The sequence below is a fragment of the Lactuca serriola genome, chromosome 7 (assembly GCF_051521515.1).
Source record: "Lactuca serriola cultivar US96UC23 chromosome 7, Lser_US96UC23_V15, whole genome shotgun sequence".
Classification (NCBI taxonomy): Eukaryota; Viridiplantae; Streptophyta; class Magnoliopsida; order Asterales; family Asteraceae; genus Lactuca; species Lactuca serriola.
This window is the reverse complement of record NC_136414.1, coordinates 149,118,773-149,128,231: the sequence shown is the minus strand read 5'-3', so window position 1 is coordinate 149,128,231 and position 9,459 is coordinate 149,118,773. Positions and strand designations below refer to the sequence as shown.

The 9,459-nt window shown below is 32.2% G+C and overlaps 3 protein-coding genes across 3 annotated transcripts; 2 read left to right on the top strand and 1 right to left on the bottom strand.

Annotated features, from left to right (window-relative positions):
- The first annotated feature begins 1,701 nt into the window (after positions 1 to 1,701).
- LOC145062697 (DUF21 domain-containing protein At4g33700-like) lies at positions 1,702 to 4,485 on the top strand. Its single transcript, XM_079010289.1, has 11 exons — positions 1,702 to 2,156; positions 2,465 to 2,541; positions 2,617 to 2,700; positions 2,783 to 2,896; positions 2,985 to 3,071; positions 3,186 to 3,325; positions 3,405 to 3,492; positions 3,579 to 3,652; positions 3,747 to 3,874; positions 3,967 to 4,217; positions 4,289 to 4,485. The coding sequence occupies exons 1-11, from the start codon at positions 1,979 to 1,981 to the stop codon at positions 4,331 to 4,333; spliced, it is 1,266 nt and encodes a 421-aa protein (XP_078866415.1). The 5' UTR covers positions 1,702 to 1,978; the 3' UTR covers positions 4,334 to 4,485.
- A 746-nt stretch (positions 4,486 to 5,231) lies between these two features.
- LOC145064772 (G patch domain protein) lies at positions 5,232 to 6,961 on the bottom strand. Its single transcript, XM_079012147.1, has 4 exons — positions 6,828 to 6,961; positions 6,285 to 6,453; positions 5,951 to 6,191; positions 5,232 to 5,733 (listed from the first exon to the last, which is right to left on the bottom strand). The coding sequence occupies exons 2-4, from the start codon at positions 6,451 to 6,453 to the stop codon at positions 5,439 to 5,441; spliced, it is 705 nt and encodes a 234-aa protein (XP_078868273.1). The 5' UTR covers positions 6,828 to 6,961; the 3' UTR covers positions 5,232 to 5,438.
- A 1,009-nt stretch (positions 6,962 to 7,970) lies between these two features.
- Positions 7,971 to 8,933, top strand: LOC145064450 (uncharacterized). Its single transcript, XM_079011900.1, has 2 exons — positions 7,971 to 8,598; positions 8,671 to 8,933. The coding sequence occupies exons 1-2, from the start codon at positions 7,971 to 7,973 to the stop codon at positions 8,931 to 8,933; spliced, it is 891 nt and encodes a 296-aa protein (XP_078868026.1).
- Positions 8,934 to 9,459: the final 526 nt, after the last annotated feature.

Genomic DNA, 9,459 nt, shown 5'->3' with positions numbered 1-9,459 from the left:
CTCTTAAATTAATAATTTATTTAAAATAACTTATTAATAATTTTAAGTTTTTACTATAAAAGTTTGATTAATTTTATAACTGTGGTTCCCACGGGTTATAAACTAGTTAGTTATATTTTCACACCATATCATTTGCAACTACTTTTTATCAAATTTGAATCATATAAGTAACTTAATCAACGATAGGATTTCCAGAATAGTATTTAGACTGATAAATAATTATATACTTTTAGAAAAATAAGTGTATTTTGTTGTTTATAATTCTTGACTCAAAAGATCAAGCTAAAAATAAAAATGCACAAAACAAACATAAATTATACCACCATATAACAAGCTAAAAACAAAAATGCACAAAACAAACAAACTGGTTGGTCTCTTGGTGATCATTAGTGCCAATAATAAATTTCCCCAATGACAGATGTAACCATATGTTCATATCCATTCATCCGAATAGTATATGCAACCAAGTTTTAACAATATTTTCAATAACTTAGACAAACATATGAAATAACACAAACCATGTACAAGATTCATTAGACATTTTCACATTAACTCACACTACAAAATTGTTCAATATGCTTTCTTAAACAATTCCATATTGCTATGCATTGCCAATTCGTTTGATCGACTATGATAACATTTAAATCAAAACTTAGATACAATCTAAAAAAAAAAACTGATATAAAAATTCTAATTTCACAATGCGAGATTGCATTGAGAAGTTGCATTTTTAGATTAAATTTTATCATATTTAGTACAATGGAAACACTAAAGCTCTAAAATAAAAGTCTTACTTGTTCGCTGTAAAATTTGCAGCCACTTCGAAATTGTGTGGTATGGTTGCAAAAGTTTCCAAAATGTATTTATCGTGAAAAAAAAAAAAACTGAAAAAGTAGTTGTAAGACAATTTTTGTGACTTTTATATATCAAAGTATCTGCTATAAAATTCGTGGTCACTATATAAAAAATCAAAAAATAATGATTTACTGAAAATTCATAAAATATTTGTTGATAACTAAAAGTTAACCCGTAGCCGATAACAAATGATATTTAATAAAACCTAATGGATAAGCCATCTGAAAAATATAAAATGACACTCCCTCCGTCCCAATATTATTGTCCACAGACAAAAAAACACACAAATTAAGAAAAACATTAATTACCATTAACTTTATTTAATAAAATGACAGTTTTGTCCTTACTTTGCATTTAATGTTTCATTAAATGTTTAGTTTGTTAACTAATAATGAAGGGGTATTTTGGTAAAAATGTTATTTATTTTTAGAAGTAGACTATTAATTTGGGACAAACCAAAAAGGAAAGATGGATTATAATTTTGGGACGGAGGGAGTATATAAGAATATATTTATTATTTATTATAACTAATAATGGATATAGATGGTTTCATGAAAGAATTAAAAAGAACAAACTTTATAAAATAATTAAAAAACTATTTAAATTGCTTTTTAAAAGTTTATTTTATTTTATTTTTATTTTGTAACAACCTAAAAAAATAAACGTTATACATACGATTGCATAGTTCAATCTATTTTTGTCAATGCGTGAAAATTGTGGAGGGAATGACACGTAACCATGTAAACGGTAATGCTCTCGCGTGTCACCCTAGTCACAGCTGCCCGAACCCCTGCCCGAATTTCCCAACATCCAACGCCATTTTCTCACCGTATTCCACAATTCCCTCCACTATATCTCTCAGCAAAGTCGGTTTCACGATTTCACTATATATACACACACACATTCCTCAGCAACTTTTACGCTTTTGTTACTCAATTTCACGTTTTCCATCTCTCTGTGAAGTCGAAGAATCCAGAATCGAAGCTTGAAGCTGTCGTATTATATTGAAAAGGAAGAGGTTTAGTTTACTTCAAGTTTGGTTTCTTCTCGAAGCTAGCTGAAGCAGAGGATAGTGGATATATAGTTGAGGATAATCGAAGAACGAAATCTGTTGTGTTGATATATGGCGGTGGAGTATGAGTGTTGCGAGTATCAGTTCTTCGTGCACATAGGGATCATTGCGCTTTTGGTTTTGTTTGCTGGTTTGATGTCTGGGCTTACGTTGGGGCTTATGTCTTTGAGTCTCGTTGATCTTGAAGTTCTTGCTAAATCTGGTACTCCGAAAGATCGTAAATATGCAGGTATTTGTTTAAATTGTTTCCTTACTTGTTTCTGTTTCTGGTTTGATTAATCGGTTTGATTTTGATGCCTGTATTTTGGCTCAAGCTCTTCTAGATTCATAGATTCCTTTGTTTAATTGTTTAATCTACTACTCCTTCCACTATTTCTAACAGTTCTCAGTTTTTGATGATTTCGAAAATTGTTATGACATCTCATCTTGTAATTTCGAGCTCTCATAGTCATTACATGACATGAAGATTGCTGAATATTACAATACCTAAACTTATTAGGGTTTTTTTTGCTATCCGATTACTTTATGTTGCAACAGAGAAGATATTACCAGTGGTCAGAAAACAGCATTTATTACTTTGCACTCTTCTGATTTGCAATGCTGCTGCAATGGAGGTACATTGAACACATTATAGAATTGAATCGATTGTTATAACTTTTCAAACTTGAATCGATTGTTATCTTGTTTAGGCACTTCCTATTTTTCTGGATTCTCTAGTGACAGCTTGGGGTGCTATCCTCATTTCAGTGACATTAATACTTCTGTTTGGTGAGGTGAGAGTATTCATCAATCAACTAATCATCTAAACTCTAAATCCAGAAAACTAACTACTACTTATACATATATCATCCACAGATCATACCTCAATCTGTTTGTACTAGATATGGACTTGCTATTGGCGCATCTGTAGCTCCATTTGTTCGTGTTCTTGTTTGTGTCTGTTTTCCTGTTGCATATCCAATAAGCAAGGTGATATGATATACTCATATACTCATATATATAATATACCCCTGTTCCACTTCTATTTCACTAATATTCATAAAATATTTCATATCAGCTTCTAGACTATCTCTTGGGTCATGAACATGTTGCTCTTTTCCGAAGAGCCGAATTAAAGACACTTGTCAATTTACATGGTAACGAGGTACAGTATAATTAATCTGTTCAAATACAGTATAATTTGTTCTGTTCAAATACAGTATAATCCGTTCTGTTATATCATATCATGTTAAATCAGATTTTGTGATGATGTAAACAGGCTGGAAAGGGAGGTGAGTTGACACATGATGAGACAACAATAATTGCAGGAGCACTTGAACTCACAGAAAAGACAGCAAGTGATGCAATGACTCCTATATCTGAAACTTTTTCAGTTGATATAAATGCCAAACTTGATAGGTTTCTTGATTTTTTTTTCATTAGTTTAAGATCTTTATAAATTATAATTATGCATTTTTTTTATTATTGCAAAAAACAGGGATTTAATGAATATAATCCTGGAAAAAGGGCATAGCAGAGTACCTATCTATTACGAGCAACCTACCAACATAATTGGACTTGTTCTGGTAATTTATAAATTAATAAATTCTATTCCACAATATTTAATTTATTAAATAATAATATATTTAATGTTATGGTTATGATTTGTTAGGTCAAAAATTTGTTGACCATTCATCCGGAAGATGAAGTACCTTTAAAAAGTGTGGCAATACGCCGGATTCCAAAGTACATTGTTATTTTTATATTTATTTGACATTTTAATATTTTTACAAATTGTTTATTTATATAATATTTTAATTAAACATTTGGTTTCTTTTAGGGTTCCGGAAACTCTTCCATTATATGATATCTTAAATGAGTTTCAAAAAGGTCATAGTCATATGGCGGTTGTTGTGAGACAATGTAACAAGACCTCAGAGCAAGTGGGCCCCACAAGTCCATTGCCAGGTCTGTTCGTCTGAATGAGTCTAAATGACCATATTACCCTTACACTTTTGACAATCTTTTATCAAGTTTAATATGTAACCTAAAATTTATAGATGGGAAGAAGGAAGTGCGGATAGACGTTGATCGAGAGAATAGCTTGAGGGCAAAAAGGTCATTTCAGAAATGGAAGAGTTTCCCAAACAATGGGAACAATTCTAATAGAGGGTATAGGAGTAAGAAGTGGAATAAAGATATGTATTCGGATATTTTGGAGATAGAAGGAAAACCACTTCCGAAGCTTCCGGAAGAAGAAGAAGCTGTAGGGATAATAACAATGGAAGATGTTATCGAAGAATTACTTCAGGTAAATTTAAACAACTTTTTTTTTCTTTTCTAATTTTTTTTTTTAATTAATGTTTTTTTGGTGAAATGTAGGAGGAGATATTTGATGAAACTGATCATCATTTTGAGGACTCATAACGTTTGTTTTGGTTGAAGTTGGATGTTTTTTTTAGTTTTAAACACTGGTTAAACTTGAAAATGTACATAAACAATCTTGTTTTTTGTTTATTATTATTATTTTTTTTAATGTCGTAGGAATCTTTTTGATGTGATTGAATTTCATTAGTCAATTAATGGTTCAGAAAATGATTAATATTTGCATATACTTTTTATTATTTATCTCTTCTTATTAAAGTTGGTAACATATGTTTATAAATGAGAAAACTTGTTAACATTAACAATTAGAATCATCAATTTATTGTAATGATTAAAGCAAGTCTGAATTGAAAATTTACTAAAAATATATTTGAATTTGAAGTTAGAAGCATTTTTCTGAAAGTGTATTTATTTATTTATTTATTTGGGCTATGCGTTTAATATAATAAAAAAGTTCTAATAAATTAAAAATATATTAACTATTTATATTAGAAAACAAAAGAACTATAACAAACAAAAATGGAAATCTTATAGTTGAATAGGTTGTGGAAACAACTAAAAGTTTACTCAGTGCTCAAGAAAGTTAACAAACAAACAGAAAAATATTTTGAAAATGGTGAAAACCACTAGATTGGAATCCATGTTAAGAAAAGGGAAAACATGGAATGGTTATTGTTAAATGCTAACCAGTGTGTAAACAAGAATATTGGCAAAAGCTCTAAAAAAAAGTAGATGAGAGAATCAGAATCCCAACTTTCAAGAGATCATTAGAACAAAATCTACAAATAAAGATATGAATGCTTGTACCAATTATGCCATTTCAAAACTTTACATCTTATAAAGATGTCTTATATGCTCAAACTCACTGTATACCCTTTAGATTAAATGTTGCTATATAATACCTCTTTTCTAGACCAATTATACCATTTTACCTTCACAATTTAGAAATAACTTTCGCAATACTCATCAAAGTTGACCAATATTCATCAATTTTTGTCAATACATTAAACCAAGTTTTTTGTTTTTTGTTTTTTTGGCTTAACCCATTAAGTCATTCAACCAAGATTAACGAAAAACATCAACTCCCATTAGTAACCAACTGTACAAAAACACAATTTTCACAATCCATCAAAGCATATCCAATAGATTACTTATGATGTTTACTTCTTTTCTTCTCCCTTTTCTTCTTTTTGTCTTTAGACTTTTCTTTCGATCTGTGTTTTTTCCTTGAACAATCTCTTTTCTCCCTTCTTTCAGAGCAATCTGAATCAGAAGACGATTTTGCCCTCAGACTATGAGGCCTTTTTGGGCCAATAACACCCCGATTATCCCACCATTCATTATATCCAATGTCATCTAGATCTTTTCCTTTGGGCTCCTCAGGGAGATATGGCCCTGTTTCATCCATCCTGGACCCCACTGCACCCCGACCACGCTTTGCCCTGTCATCACCAAACAAGTGAGACCCCTATACCCTATCTGAAAATCAATATATAAAAAAAATAATGTCAAAATGTGGACACAATTACCCTTGATACCCCGTTTGTTACCTAGTACATGACAAAACAGGTTGTCCTGTGTTCTACTGTTCTACTCTGACTGATGTCAATAGGACAAAAAATGTACCCAAAAAGGCGAAACAGAAGAAAGAGAGAGTACCTTGAGAGCAAGAATTCTTCAATCTCTTTGTCCTTTAATTCATCTTCACTTGGACTTTTGCTTGATGAACACAAAGAACTATGCTTTCTTCCATAATCATCAAATCTTACATTTGCATTCTTTTGAGATTCATGAATCACATTATTTGCACGTTTTTGCTCATATTTTCTAACTCTATCATCCATTTCTTTCTCCTTTTGACGTGCTTTCCACATCTCATTTACTTCCACAGCTCGATTAGCTTCAAGAATTTAATATCATAATCCATAAATTACACATAGAAATCGCTTTCTATTGTAATAGAATTAAATTCATAAGGGAAGTGATAAATTACCTTGTTGTACACCAAGAACAGTTGCAGTGAGAAAACGTGAATTTGGTCGACCCCTTACATTAGGAGGATGAAGATATGCATCTATTCCATCTCTTGCAGCTTGTCTCCTTAATTCTGCTGCTTCTTTCATCAGAATTGCAGCAATTCTGTTTTCTGTTTCAAGATCCATCTAAAATAGAAATGTACGTTTGAAATTAAAACAATAACTTCAATTAGGTTCAAATATGGATTAAAGCCTCGACATCGACACAGAAACACTACCTCTGGACTTGAATACTCGACAAAAAAGTACAGATGCAATACGGATTTTAAACTTTTCAATGAAAACCAAGGATTATGTTGGTGTCAAATTCGCAACAAAGTTCGTATCAAGTTTGCGTTCGAAAAGTACTAAATGTTAAATAGAATATCGATAGTTATTTCTTAACTAAAATTTTGTAATTTTACTTAATCAAATCGAAAGGGTTTTGTAAACCCTAACTACTAAAATCTTCAATACTATATACAATAAAGCTTCGATATCTATCTAAAGAAATAGATTACCTCAAATAATGGAGCTAATATAACGTTGGCGTTGGCCGGAAGAGACGGGGACGATGGTGGTTTCCCGATCGTGAAAATTGCAGAGTTGAAAGAGTTCGAAAGGGGAGATTCGACAGGGATTTAATGGCGATGGGTATTTAGGTCTTTTGCTTTTAAATCCGTGTTGTTAATATTTTAACTTATAGTTACAAAACTAGTCCCTAAGGTATTCATTAATCTATATATTTGTTCTTATGAATTTATTTCTTTCAACTCTGATCCAAATATCAACTATTTTGCAAGAAAATAGTATTTCCTTCGTCGACTTTACATTGAGTTCATCAATACGATCATTTATATGTCATTTTAAGTTTACATAACATATTTTATTTTAAGTCTATAAATAAATTAAGAAATCATAGAAATACAATAATCTTTAAAATAAAGTCAAACGGTTATGATTCTGGTTGATGAATTGATGCCAAGCCCTTTGAATCGTCAACGAAATAGTTTATGTAACGAAATTTCTTCATAGAAGAATTTCAGTTTGCTATTGATCAAGATTTGTATCTTGATATAAAATGAAGTGTGAATGATCTTAGGAAAATAATTAATAGGATGGGAGATCGGGAGATAATACTGATTTCCAAAAGATGTTGTATGTGTTAACTCGAGAGCTATTGGTGGAGGAAAAAATGTGGTTGGACCGAATAATTATGTAGAAAACATTGTGTTGGTCTAATGGGTATACAAGAAACTATCTCAACTCATGTGAATGTTTGGATGGTCTGCTTTGTGGGGTAATTATACTTTGGTTTTGCATGTTCAACTAATTACAAAGGGTAGATTATGGGAATTATAAGGCCTTGTGGTATACATACCACGAATGGAATCGTGGTCTAGTTGGCCACGAGCACGGATCGTGCACACCACCCCGACGTTCCGTGGTCGGGCGTGGTCGTGCTTCTTCGTGTTCCCGATGACAGATTCAAACGAGAAATTTGATTGGGTGTTCGATTTTTTTGCCGTTGAACGCCTATTTTGGCCGTTTTTTTTTCAAACTCAATTTACTAATTATAAATAAAACTTCTATTATACCAAAATTTACACCCCATTCTATTCTCTAAAACCACAAAACACATACATATGGATTCCACAATACATATGAAATTTTTAAAAAGTGTTGACTTGGATGACGACGTAGAATTCGTCAAGACATTCTTCAATGTTGTGCAACACATTCACGACGAAGAAAGTTCGAATGTAGCTCGTACAAGGGCGGTCGTCAATCGTGATCGTCAAGCCGCACACGACTTATTGGTACGTGATTACTTTGCCGATAATTGTCTTTATAATGACGACTCCTTCGAACGTCGTTTCCATTTGAATAAGGCTATCTTTTTACGTATTAGTAATGCTTTAGAATCTCGTTATGATTTTTTCAAACAAAAACCCGACGCTAGAGGAAGAATGGGTTTTAGTAGTATACAAAAATGTGCGGCTGCGCTTAAGTATTTGGGATACGGTATAGCATTCGATGCATCTGATGAATACTTGAAAGTATCCGAGAGGACCGCAGTTGAATGTGTAGATTGGATTTCTGCATGTGTTTATGAGGTTTTTCACGAAGAATATTTGCGCAAACCTACTCACCGTGATATCGAGAGATTATATTCGACTCATGAGGAGAGGCATGGATTTTCGGGTATGCTTGGCAGTCTAGATTGTACGCATGTGGCTTGGGAAAAATGTCCAAATGCATGGCGTGGTCAGTTCACTCGAGGAGATATAGGTGAACCAACTATCATCCTAGAAGCTGTTGCATCTCAAGATTTGTGGATATGACATGCCTTTTTTGGAGTAGCGGGGTCTAACAACGACCTTAATGTTCTTGGCCAGTCTCCACTTTTCAACGATATTTGGACCGGCAAAGCACCTCATATGACGTTCACGGTGAACGGGCACGCGTACAAATACGGTTACTACCTTGGTGATGGGATATACCCGAATTATTCTACATTGATGAAGGGATACTCGGTTCCTCGAAGTGAAAAAACAAAGTTGTTTACAAAAAAACAGGAATCAGCAAGGAAGGATATTGAGAGGGCATTTGGAGTCCTTAAGTAGACATGGCATGTAGTGAAATATGTTACACGACTCTGGGATAAAGAAAGAATTAAACGAATGGTCCTAGCATGTATTATAATGCATAATATGATTATTGAAGATGAAGGTCGAGCGATTTGCACATATGATCCGAACGACGTTGTCGTTCCAATTGATGAGTTCGTACCCGAAACAAACGCGTTTTTAGAGCGAGTTGTTAAAATTCATAACAATGAAACGCGTTTCAATCTTCGAGAAGATGTCGCAGAACATTTGTACCAACGTAGCATGAACGACGATTAGGTTTTTTTATATGTATGTTGGTTTTTTTTTTTTAATTAATGTAATGTTTTTTTTCTAGATTAACTAAGTAATGTAGTTTGAAGTTGTAATTTTATTTTTATAATTAATGAAAAAACTAGTTTTAAAAAAATGAATGCTTTTTAATTATAAAAAATATAATTTTTATTGTATTTTTGAATTAAAAAAAATGTAATTTTATTGTATTTTTGAATTAAAAATAAATAAAAATAATGATGTGGAGTGG

Bases quoted from the DNA above. Each gene is read 5' to 3' on its own strand.
- LOC145062697 (XM_079010289.1), top strand. From the start codon at position 1,979: ATGGCGGTGGAGTATGAGTGTTGCGAGTATCAGTTCTTCGTGCACATA. The intron at 3,326-3,404 runs GTTTCTTGATTT...TGCAAAAAACAG, and splicing joins ATAAATGCCAAACTTGATAG to GGATTTAATGAATATAATCC. The intron at 3,653-3,746 runs GTACATTGTTAT...GGTTTCTTTTAG, and splicing joins GCAATACGCCGGATTCCAAA to GGTTCCGGAAACTCTTCCAT.
- LOC145064772 (XM_079012147.1), bottom strand. From the start codon at position 6,453: ATGGATCTTGAAACAGAAAACAGAATTGCTGCAATTCTGATGAAAGAA. The intron at 6,192-6,284 runs GTAATTTATCAC...AAATTCTTGAAG, and splicing joins TGTTCTTGGTGTACAACAAG to CTAATCGAGCTGTGGAAGTA. The intron at 5,734-5,950 runs GTACTCTCTCTT...TGGTGATGACAG, and splicing joins GAAGAATTCTTGCTCTCAAG to GGCAAAGCGTGGTCGGGGTG.
- LOC145064450 (XM_079011900.1), top strand. From the start codon at position 7,971: ATGAAATTTTTAAAAAGTGTTGACTTGGATGACGACGTAGAATTCGTC. The intron at 8,599-8,670 runs GTGAACCAACTA...TTTTTGGAGTAG, and splicing joins GTTCACTCGAGGAGATATAG to CGGGGTCTAACAACGACCTT.